Source organism: Brachyistius frenatus, unplaced genomic scaffold, assembly GCF_029030835.1.
Source record: "Brachyistius frenatus isolate BFR_SWC_R1_liver_20210118 unplaced genomic scaffold, ASM2903083v1 Contig_230, whole genome shotgun sequence".
In the NCBI taxonomy this organism is placed as follows: Eukaryota; Metazoa; Chordata; class Actinopteri; family Embiotocidae; genus Brachyistius; species Brachyistius frenatus.
In genome coordinates this window covers 395,794-408,832 of record NW_027210829.1, presented here as the reverse complement: position 1 = coordinate 408,832, position 13,039 = coordinate 395,794, and the positions used below count along the sequence as shown (strand labels likewise).

The window sequence follows — 13,039 nt, the reverse complement described above, 5'->3', positions numbered from 1 at the left end:
GCGAGGTCAGAGAGGTGCGGTGGTTTGCGGCATTTAGTTTGGATTTTGTCCGATGTGAGAAGAAGAAGAAGAAGAGTGGATTAGATGATCGGAGGCCAACCTCAACTCAAAAGGTTTGGAGCCCAGCCATGGGAACTGACACCCACTTACTCACATGCGAACAGACAAACACACACACACACACACACACATATGGTACAGAGTGCAGACACTTTCAGGCCCATTTAACTTAAGAGTAATAATCTCCTGTGGACTTTGGCGGCCATATTGAACTTACATCACACTTGGGAGAGGAAACCAAGCAGAGGAGCACATTTGCTTAACTTTGAATTACTGATCTGTGGCAAGATGTATATTCATCCACTCACAGATTGCCAAATAAAAACGTAAGAGAAGCACATAATGTAGATCTAAACAGTTCAAGGACACACAAGTTCCCATTTTTAGACGACAAATGTGCAGTATATTTGACCTGTTATACGGAGGTAAAGGACATAAATTCACACACTTGTTGTAATTCTTGTTGTGCTTTCTATGTATATTGAAATATATGTTGCGATGACTGTACCATCCTTGAACCACAATTCAGAGCAAGATCTCTATATTCAAAGTCATTATTTCAAGACAATAGCCACGAAATGCGGTGTTCTCGTTAAATTTAAGAATATTGTATGTTAAAACTAGTTTTATACACACGTCCGGTTGTAAAAGACTGCATTTTTCTTTTTGTCAATGCAGTAGGCCTATGTGTTGAATTCATATTAAGTAAAGACCATCTAAAGCTCTTATTTTGACAGCAAATGCAGCCTTTGTGTTCTATATTAGTGACAGATTCTCAATTTTGTATAAAGCTGCATCCCTTTTAAGAAGTTGTTGTAACTTTGAGCACCGTGGTTCTCTAAGTTCAATAAATAAAAAAGACGAATATGTCTGTGATGTGCAGTATACTTATTATAAAAGGAAGTGATTACATTTGACTCTTTATCAGGCAGTAGTAAGGAAAAACTTTTTCACTCGACTTGCAATTTTTCCTAAATCCCGCAGTTTTACCACAAATTGTATTGCAATTTTGAAGAAAATATGCTTCAAAATCAAACATTTTTGATCGCAACAATAACAAAAAATGTTTTAATCCCGCAGGGACTGATACGTTTGATGCAAAGACCTTGTAGAAAAGGCACTGATATATGAAGTAAATTAATCGTAGTTACTACCAGGGTGGGTTTGATGTGAATTTGCAGCACTTGTCAGTTATACAAACACTCTGACAAACTGCATGCTTGTGCTCGAGAAAACAATCTGACTGGTAAGGTTCATTTAGTAGCCACTCTACGGCTTTTGATCACACCACATTGTTTTCATAAGTATTTGCAGATGCTATTAAAGTTCTCCTTGTCGACGTACCCGGCTCAGCATCAAAGTTCATTCTCGAACTTTCAAGCAACAGTTGGGAAAATCAATCCCACCACAAGGTCCATTTAGCAGCTGTTCTGGAGCTTTCTATCCTATGTCATGATCATCATCAGCAGAGGGAAATTAGATAATTGAACACAATGAATGAGTGATGATCTGTTTTCATTTATCTTCATCAGGAGTAGGTCAGTGGATAAATATGACAGATACAACTGGCATGCAATCAAATATGACCCACCTTTGCATCAGTGAATATAATTATGGTTTATCACTACCAACGTTTTGGAGACATGTCTCTCTTGTTTTATTTACCAAATGTTCCTGCTGTGTTTCTGCACATAACATATGTCATTATTTGTTCGCACTGCAGTGAGAACACACTATATTAAGGTATATTAAGATCATAATCCCTTCTCCCGTCTCCCTCTCTGTTTTTCCCTCCATCTCATTTCACCAAAGAATAGCGTTTTTAAAATGACAGTCAGCAGATTTACAGTGAAATAAGGCTTGGGGAAGGATGGCTTATTATCTTTTCGCATCTTGTAGTTATTATACGCTGTTCTGTTTTTTCTCTCTCATTCTCTGTCAAGTCAGTCATGTCTGATGAAACACAAAAGAAAACTTCAATTTACACAAAGAAGATTTTGTTGAGCTGATCTGTAGTTTTTTTTCAGCCCCATTCAGTTTCATTGTCACAAAGTGTTTACAAACTTGAACTGTCTACTACACAACCATGAAGTGCAGCTGGTAATTCTATTCTATTCTATTCTATTCTATTCTATTCTATTCTATTCTATTCTATTCTATTCTATTCTATTCTATTCTATTCTATTCTGTCTTTATCGAACTTTCTGATATTGAGGACGTTGCCCCAAGAGTCTGTCTGGTAGTTTAGAGGCAGGATTGATCAGGTATTATTGATGAGGAGCATTGATTAGGTAGCCTATTGATCACAGTATTGGTGATTAGGACGTCATGAATAAATGGCAGGGGAGTATTGAGCACTTGGTATGAGGACAAAACCTCTCTGGACAGAAATAGAGGGACGGAAGAAGATCAGAAACAGGGGGAATGAGGAGAGGGAAAAGTAGAGAAGAAGGTGCGAGGAAGACAGAGACGCGGGAACATAAGAGTGATAACGGACGGTGGAGGAAAAGACAGGAGGAAAAAAGAAATGGAGTAATTATGCTTACAGGTTCTTGACACTGGTGATTCCTCTGAAAGCTTTCCTGGGAACCGCCTGAATCTGGTTCTCACTGAGGTCTCTGAGGAGAGAGACAGAAGACATTAGTGGAGGTATTCGGAGCACTCAGAGGTATATGGAGTCAAATGATAAACAAAACCACAAACATTTGATCTATGCCACACACACACACACACACACACACACACACACACACACACACACACACACACACACACACACACACACACACGTACAGCCAATTACAGAAGAAAGGCACAGAAGGAGAAAGAGAAAGGATGATATGACATTTATGATCAGTAGAGCAATTTGGTCCAAAGAGCTTCAAAGACAAAAGGAACTATCAGCAATATTGCTGGCATGAGTCCATCCACTGCCTGGAAGTATGTGTGTGCATATAAGTAAGTGTGTGTGTGTGTGTGTGTGTGTGTGTGTGTGTGTGTGTGTGTGTGTGTGTGTGTGTGTGTGTGTGTGTGTGTGTGTGTGTGTGTGTGTGTGTGTGTGTGTGTGTGTGTGTGTGTGTGTGTGTGTGTGTGTGTGTGTGTGTGATTAATCAGGAGGCAGTGGCAGGGAAAGAATGAGGAAAGAGGAAGAGAGAATAAAAAAAACTGTGTTTGTGTGAGTAAATTGGAAGATAACCTTACAACCTTGCACAAGTCTACAAGTGAAGTGTGTGTGTGTGTGTGTGTGTGTGTGTGTGTGTGTGTGTGTGTGTGTGTGTGTGTGTGTGTGTGTGTGTGTGTGTGTGTGTGTGTGTGTGTGTGTGAGTTGGTTGTGCAGGTTTCACATGTTTTTAATGTTTTTTTTTTCCTTTACTTGAGCCCTCCAACAGCGCAGCTTTGCCCCAACATGAAAATGAAACAATCCCATCTTTTTTGAGAGACTGAACAACACACACACACACACACACACACACACACACACACACACACACACACACACACACACACACACACACACACACACACACACACACACACACACACACACACACATTTTAATTCCATCTTCAAGCACCAGATTTTCTTCATTTGAACTCTTAGCGATGATTCTTTTCCTCCTTCATTTACACTCACTCAACACGGCAGCACATACAACTCCCAATTCTCTTTCTCCCCCTGTGAATCAAATACTTCAATGAGACAAAGGATTTTTGACACGACACAACAGCCTGGCCTTAACGCTGTTAGTGGTGTTTGCTGCGAGGAAGGCATGCAAGATAAACTGGGTTCAAAAAGCACAAAGTAATAATTAGAGAGAAGGAAACGAAGGTATGACATATCAGACCAACTAATCATCCTAAATTACTGCAGGTCAGGCCTGCGTTGAACACTCACAGAGACTTCTGCACAAATCAGCAGCAGCACATTAATTCATGACCTCACATGTTAAATAGTCAGCATACACTTAGATAATCACAACAGAGCTGCACAAAAGAGGAACAGACCTCTGTATGCACTCTTCTGTTTGACCTTGACACACACGCACACACACACACACACACACACACACACACACACACACACACACACACACACACACACACACACACACACACACACATTGTACATGCTTATACACACACATATACATGCGTACACACACAACACACACAAAAGTACATGGCATGGAAATCAGCCCAGGCTCTCTGTGGAAAATGGCAATTATGTATCAACCATATTCATAACATTTTCTTGTCTTGAAACGTCGCCCCTTATTGGCCATATTTCAAAGATAATCACACACACACATGCACCCACGCACATATATCTTGGAATAACCAATCACACCCTCACCCAACATACTATATTAATCAATCTAATTTACAAACACACATGCATTCATACAGGGAGACATTTTATCGCGCTTTACTCCAGAACCAATCAGCTTTTTATTAGTGCTGTGAATGTTAATTGGCGAGCCGTGCTCGGAAAACAGAAAACTAATTTCCTTAAACTAACAAGGTTTCATCGTTTTGGACGTTTCCCTTTCAGCGTTGTGTTTTCTGGCTCATTCCTTTTGTTTGACCAGAGACGAGCGTTGCCTGTTTTGTCTCTGCAGGCCTTGATGGGAAAAGTATGCGCATGGCATCGTATACTCTTTAGGCAAAGAAAATATGTGCTTTATGTGCAATTGTGCTCAGCGCTTGCGGTAATGAAGGAGCAGGGAAAAAAAAGACAAACAATTGACAGACAGGAATGGTATTATGATATTTTAATGTGCAGCACAGCCGGAAAATATTGCTCGTGTTTACACTCCTTGTTTTGAAGGTTTTGACACTTTTTGGGTATAGAGATGTGTTTTGTTTTACTGAATGGAGGTTTTCTTTCTTTTCTTCTGTCTTTGTTGCTCCCATGCTGACGTTGACGGAGCAAATAGGAAACAGATAGAAAGCAAAACTGTTATCACTCTTGCTTTCTATCTCACGCTCCCTCTTCTCTATCATGTATCATTCTCTCCATCTATCTACCTAACTATCTGACTATATCCATAAATCTATCGTGTTTATCTCTATGATTTGCATCTTTTTTTATATGGCCCTGCCCTTTGTGGACTGCTGGCAATCAGAGTAGAGAATGATAACAAAACAAAAAAAAACAAGAAAGCAGTAGAATGAGAACAAGATAAGGAGGGGGGGAAAAAAGCATTAAAAAGTCATATTTCAGAGGAGGTCCAATAAATCTTTTATTGTTTTGTTTACCCACCATGATATTTATTTGTTATTCTTTCTAACAGAGGGAAAACCATCCAAGTCAAATAAAAGCCATTATAAGACTGTGTGTCTCTCCGTCGGCCTTTATGACTCCAGCTGAGTGACTGACACCAGCTCCGGGAGTCCACAGTTTAGGCCCCCCGTAATAAAACTCATATGTCACGAGGCTTTGAATGAAGCTTTTTAATCACACGGCTGGTTTCTGCTTGTTCATTTGTGTAACTGGTTTTAGGGTTATGGAAATGTTTTGTGCCCGAGCAGCATCCCGCGCTGGTACTGCTTCGGTGACATTTTGGGAGGTGTAAACAAAAGACGGACACCTCGTCAACATTTTCACTGGAAACTAGAGAAATACGGCATGTGATCTTAAAAAGTGTGTGTTGTGCAAAAGGGATGACTGCTATACATATAATGTGTTTATGGTTAGATAAAGAATTTATTAGTCCTATAAATGTGTTTGTAATAACAGTTTCAAGCAGCACGTGGGAAAAACTTACAAATGCAAACTTTATATCAGCTTGAAACAGAGGAAAAACATCACATGCCAGGTAACCTCATAACACACACAACTGCACTTCCAATCTTCAATTTCCCTGTGTAATCACACTTTATATTTATTTAGCAGTCGGACCAAGCTGATACTGCCAGTCAGTGAGTAACGGAGATTTTAAAAACCTTAAAACTACTTAATGGAAAAGAAAACAGGAAAAGTGACTGTTAAGGGGCGAAGAGATGCTGTAACTGTCCAAATTATAATGTAATTGGCATTCTACAGGCAGTGACAAAAATATATTAAAAATATATATAAATTAGGAGAACCTTAAAGCCCCTGAAACCTGGTTTGATCTAAACTGCCCTCTATAAAATTACACATTAATCATTAAATGTGCAACAAAATATAAGCTTGGAAAGAAAATAATTGTTTACTAAAAATCGAATAATCTGAAAGACAGCTCATTCATAGAAGCTGTTTGACAGAAAGCGGCTTGGAAACAAGAGCACACAATCCAACAACTCCGCATTTTCATTTAAACATTGCTAAATCCTCCATCCACCATCACTGCTCACAGTAGTAAGCTGGTTGAGCTTTCAGGACCTTCAATATTCAGGCATATTTCTCTGTCTGCCATTTGGCCCAGCTTTTCTATGGCCTTATGTACTGGCAGATATGAAAAAATATGACTCTTTATGCTATCATAATGTATAATTAATGACTGAACACGTTCAACATCCAGAGCGACGTTATGTAATCGTGTAAACAGTTGCGCTCCTCTCATCTCTGTCTGAGTCATACCTGCTGACCTTTGAGCAGAGCGAAGGCTATCACCAACAGGAGATTGGCCTGTGATCCTTGAAAAGGACACTCGCTGATAGACAAACCACAAAAAGCGCGCGCGCGCACACACACACACACACACACACACACACACACACACACACACACACACACACACACACACACACACACACACACACACACACACACACAGGGCTTATTTGGATAGTGGGATGGTTTGTATCCACCAGTGTCGAGCAATCTGCTCCCTGTCTTCAATTACTGGATTTAGCCCTTTTTTTTGGGTCCTCCTCCATTGAAACAGCATTTGTGGGAGTGAGCAATTAATCTCCAAAGAATTCTATTAAAGAGACAGATGGCTGTTTGAATTATGCATCAGTTCTATTAGGATGACAAATTCTGTAAATTATAGTGATACTGATTATGAAAACAACTGCATTTCTTTTGAGAAATAGAGTGATCTCAGGAGCTGGATGGAGACAAGACAAACAACGCAAAGTTCACAAAAGTTCAGGTTCGCTAAGTTTAGAATCGATATGTACAACAACAAAAAAGAAGGAGAGGAAAAACAAGCAGCAGCAGAAGAAAAGTAGTCATCCATTATCCTTTCCATGTTTAATGTGGCTTACTAAGTACTGTATAATTGATTGAATTTTGACCAAATGTCTTCCAGGCCTTCCCCCCTCTTTCTCCACGCAGACCCCCTGCCCTCAGTTAATGTATCCCAGCCAAGGCCTCTCCTCTCTGGGCAATGGTGACTCTCTGTGGGCCCTAGAAGTCTGGAGGGATTGAGGATGACAGCAAGATCCTCCTTGGGTTGGGGTAGCGGTGGCCATGTTGGTTTGTGTGTGAGGGTGTGTGTGTTTGTGTGTGTGTGTGTGTGTGTGTGTGTGTGTGTGTGTGTGTGTGTGTGTGTGTGTGTGTGTGTGTGTGTGTGTGTGTGTGTGTGTGTGTGTGTGTGTGTGTGTGTGTGTGTGTGTGTGTGTGTCCGCTCCCAGCTATCACCTCCTCCATATTAAGTTCCATTATTCATGTGAGAAGAATAATAACAGTCACCAGGTCACCCTTTGTCGCTTCGGATATTACTGTTAACCCTTTAGCACACACACTCACACAGACACACACACACACACACACACCAGGCTACATTGTGCCTCCTTTGATACTGGTGTTAATACTTTACACACACATATTGCAAACACCACAGCAATGCACAAATGCAGATATAAAAGCAGGAAAACGTAAAAATGTTTCCTCCTTTTGTTCAAACACACACACTAGATTAACTTTTTCTCCCAGGCCATCTCACCCTGCATTTTTCTGTGTAACAGAAGACACCAAATATTAGACGGAGCCGCCCTCAGGCTGGTCCAGATATGAGCCAGGGCCGCTCATCCCTGAACCGTTAACCTGCGAACACGGGAGTGGAAGCAGACCTGTTTGATTTCATGTGGCATCGTGTCAGATGGCATCAGAGGAGGTCTTAGTTAGAAAAGCGATGACAAGGAGGGCAGCGAAAGGTGCGTATCCACGTGTCAGGTAGAATCTGTCTGCCTCGGTGTGAAAGAAACAGCAGGCAAAGAGAGAGTGGGGCATGGCGGCGACGTATAAGCACCTTTGTGTGTGTCTTTTATTAAAAGAAGAGCGACTGTAGTGGGAGAAAGAAAGAGGACTGATCCTTGGCTAGGCTCCAGGGGAGAGATGAAAAAGAGATAGGGGGAGTTATACAGGGCAAATTGAGGGAGAGGGAGAAAGGGAGGGAGGAGGAAGACGGAGGTGGCACAATTTCTTTTTTTTAAACCTGAGACCTTCAATGGTTAGTCTCACGCTTCTCTCGTCCTCTTCTCTCACTTTCTTTTTTCCACCCCTCCACACTATATCACTTTCTCTCTCTGTCTGTCTCTTCTTCTCTCCCTTGGGGGCTGTAACTGCATTTAATATTGTTCCATAAAGAGAGTAATAAATATCGACTGCTGGCCAGCTCATATTCCTCTTGTGTTTTAAGATACTCTACTGTAGGGTAAGACCAAAGTCATGCAGCAGGTATTACAGTGCTTACTGCCTGTACTGCTGATGGGATTCAATATCCTTTGGTATCTGTAACCTTTGGAATTATTAAAAGTGTCCTATATATTGTTTTAACTTACTGTTAAGTACGGACTTCAAGTCACAGTAAATATATGGTAAGGTTTTTACGCCAGAGTTAACATTTATTCCTGTAGATGTAAAAGTCTTTCAATTCACCTTATGATTTGAAGTGGTCAAAATTTCTACAAAACAACAAAAAAGCAATCTGTTCCTTATTTTCTTGTCACATTTTATAAATTAGCACAACACTTGATTGATATATTTATGAATTTTCCTAATTTATTAACCAATATCTGCAGAGTATAGATATTCATTTATTATTGTTTAATAAAAACATTTTTTTTTTAAATTTTTTAATCACAGCAAAGAGCTAGGTATGCAGATATAATATAGCATCTGAGTGGATATAACTCAAATTCAGCCTTTGTATATGATACTTTAACCATTATTTTATTGGGCAAGTTGAAAAGCAACTTTTTCCCTAACCTTCATTTGTCCTGGGAAAAGAGTATAAATGCTGCATTCTGGCAGTGCCACAGACGTATAGCTCCATGCATTCAACACTGGAACCATCCCATTATAACCGCTGCCGTCAAGTCTTGGCTACAGAGCCACTCTACTTGAATGACTCTGACTTGTGCCAACAAACTGGGGGGGATATATTATCCAACATGCTGGCAGTGCATTGCAGACAGCAGGACTGCAGTGTTGGACTCTATAATGGAGATTTTTTTTTTTTTTTTTTTTTTTTTAATATTTAAACATTTTAAAACTAAAAAATTTTTTGTTGCCAAGCTGTTTGACTGGTTTGGGCTGGGAAGTGATGACGGTCTATGAAATCAAGTGTTGTTGGCTTTCATTCTCCGTGACATTTCTTTTCATATCAAGTTTGCAAGTTCTTGTTTAGTTCCTCTTTTTTTTTTTTTTTTTTTTTAACTTTCCTCCACATAGACCCCTTTTTCATGGTCTTTAACATAAGAAAAGCAAACTGGCTGCCCACTGTCGCCTTATATTTCCCGCACAGATACGAGAGCGGTATTTATCGTCTCGTCTAGCTCTCGGAAAGAAACATAATAAATGTGTTTTCCAAAATGCTGAACCTTTTAGTAATGTACATTTCCTCTAAACTGCATGCATTCCCTGAACGCTTCCATTAACATAATGGAATAAATGTCATTTTTAGGCAACTGGACAATGTTACTGCAAAGACAAATACAACTTCTTCCCATCAGACACATATGACCTTAAAATCTGTCCTTTGGATTCTGGCATACTATTAATGGAGGACACACAAAACGGTCTTCGTCCCATATTTATCTTTCTCTCCTTTTTGCCTTTCTCTTTCCAGTCTTTGTGATTCTTCATCAGTCTTTTGACTCGGTGCCCTTGCCTCGGCGCCCTCCACCCCTACTCAACCCCCACCACCATCCCCGCTCACTCCACTCCCTGTGATTTAATTAAGTGGGCGCTTTATGAATAAAAATATTGCCCCCCTCTATTGATCATGCTGGATGGGAGCTTGACAGCCCTGGCTGGCTGGATCGGGACAGGACAGCCACTCTCCTAAGTACACGGACCCAAGTTGGTGGGTATGTGTCTGTGTGTGGTTGGACTTTTAATAGTGTGTGAGTGGACAGCTGAGTGAATGTGTGAATGGGTGTGTAGACTGTAGTGTTGTATGTCTGTGTAAGGCTGGGCAAAATAGTTACATCATATTGATACCATGATTTGAGACTAGATATCGTATTATCGTGATGTGGCACAAGTATCGTCTTTATGTGGATTTAAAGGCTACATTACAGTAAAGTGATGTAATTTTCTAAAAAATACAATCCTGTTCTAGTTATTTGCTTTTACCAATTTACTCATAATTCCTCAATTACTGCTGATTATTTATGAAAAACCTCAGTGTGTAAATATGTTGTTAAGGGTACTAGTAGTCATTTCTACAATACTGTTGCTATGATATTGAAGAATTTGATCAAAAATATCACGTAATTTCATCCTCATCGCCCAGGTCTACGTTTGTGTGCTCATTCGTACGTGTTTGCAAGTGAAGCAGCCATCGGGGAGCTGTAGCATCTAAATCAAACTAAACGTTCTCAAAAGCTCTCATGGGCCCTTGCAAATCCTTCGTTAGAGTCACACACTCACACACCTTCATGGACACGCACACATGATTCATTCCTCATACGCCTCCTTTGATACATACACTGCATCAGCATTATAAATGGACATTGTCTGCACTTTTCGTTTCTCTCTCCTCCGTTCTTCCCCCTCCTCTATCCATCGCTCTCCGTAAGGCTGTAAGTATCTATTATGTTTTGTCGATACTGTAATTAAATTGGACAGCTTAATGCAATTCACTGTGATCCATAGGCCTTTATGGATATAAAAGCTTTTCTGGCCCCACGCCCGAAAGACGTCCAACAAATTTAGATGAGTTACCATTGGCAAAAAAAAAAAAAAATTGTTGTAGAGGTTAAGGCAGCATGGCGCACACATGGTCATTTGTTATTAGCTAATTCACTTTAATGTCCCTGTCGCCATTTTGTTTTAATACATTTTCTTATTTGAATTGTCACCCGGAGGACTAAGCAGCATTACTATTCTGCCTCACTTTTTTTTTTTTCCTTGTTAGTTCTTCCTTTTGTTCTAGTACTTTAGCTAAGCGATATTGCAGGCTTTTGGGGACATTTATGGAGCTAATAAAACTTGGAGCAGCAAAGGATCTAGAGACGACATTAGAATGGACACAGGGCGGAGAGATACATGGAGGGAGAGGAGGGTGGATTAACAGGCAGGCGAGAAAAGATAGAAACAGACTGTAGTGGCACAGATGACGGGATGGGTGGATAGATAAATTGGAGACAGACAGGATCTCACAGAGACCAATGCCAAACTCTTCACGCTAATCAGCTTTGACCAAACCACAATTTGATCTCTATCAACCACCAAGTCCTATAAAACTAAACCAAACCGTGAGCCAAATTAGGTGCTTTGGTTAAATTCTGATGTTTTCATGTGAAGAAAAAAACTGGCAAAACCAAAATCCAAATATAATTAAAAAGCTTTAAAAGTATTCACTTACACTATTTCCATTACTGACATTCAGGCGCTGTTTTTTTGGCTTATCCAGTCTTTTCTAAAAGGTAGCGAAACTGAGGAACTTTATCAACTCACAGAGGACTTGTAATCCTTCAATTAAAATTAAAACAGGATAATCACAATGAGTGGGTTTTACCGCAAGAGCAGGGAAAATGTATCAACTCTAACATCAAGAGGATGCAACGTCAGCGACATACCAGGGAGTAAAAACCAGAATAATGAACTATATTGGTAACAGGGAAAGGTTGCAACACTGCCAACAACAGATAGCTGCAATTCATTCATGTATAAGCAGTAAATAGTTGATCCAGTATGTATAGAAACTAGGACTAATCCCTGACCCATTATCAGTGCTGTGTTCGTTAAATCTGCCAAAATCACAGTCTATGCTTATTTTTATTGGATGTGTCTTCAGATCATGTAGGCAGGAATTAAACTTAAACTGATTTGCTGTGCTTAGCAATGATTACTATTTCCCACAAAGGAAATGTTCATTGTAACCTTGATCCAATAATTTGGTATTTTTCATAAAGCCTGGCGGTATTGTGACATCTGAGATAATTCACACACATTTGACACCTAAGTGGAATAATCACAATGCATCACAATGCAAATGAATCGAGATCTTCAGTGAGAAATGGATTTGAAGACTAACGTGTGATGGAGGAATTAGGCAGGAGATTCTCACTTTGACATCGGCCAAAGCTCTTTGACTAAATGGATTTCTTCTTTGGGAAACTGCTCAGCACACATAAGGCTCCTAGGGATTTGATATTCTCTTCCTCACCTATCTGCAAGATATATGTCTTTTAAAAAAAAAATAGGGATTATAAAAAAATATAGTACATATAAGTCAACATTGACATTCACACATGAGAAGGGCAGTTCAGGAGCACATTTTAAACACTCCGGAGCATAAAGAGCATTACGGGGGAAAAAAAACCTGTTGTGTAGGCTAAATGGTTAAACTCTTCATTGTACGCAGTAAATGGCTGGGCAGGCCTTTAAAGTTAATGGTGAGGCGCATTAATAAATGGTTGATGGTGGAACAGAAGATGGGTGCTGCGTAGGCATTAGAATGAGGATGAACCTGACAACCCCGGTCAGACTCCCCGCTGAACGGCTAAATCGGCTACGTGGATGGAGAGATGGACTTGCGTTGAAGACAATGGGTTATCAGGTGGACGAAAAAGGAGGGAGAGGCCACGAAGAAAAG

At 40.1% G+C, this 13,039-nt stretch overlaps 1 protein-coding gene across 2 annotated transcripts in view; it reads right to left on the bottom strand.

The window, feature by feature from the left end:
- slit3 (slit homolog 3 (Drosophila)) overlaps window positions 1-13,039 on the bottom strand; it is a 256,297-nt gene that overhangs the window by 112,895 nt on the left and 130,363 nt on the right. For both annotated transcript variants that reach the window (XM_069720029.1, XM_069720030.1), the window contains exon 5: window positions 2,607-2,678. In XM_069720029.1, coding sequence (XP_069576130.1) covers window positions 2,607-2,678 — 72 coding nt within the window. The remainder of the gene's footprint in view (window positions 1-2,606; window positions 2,679-13,039) is intronic.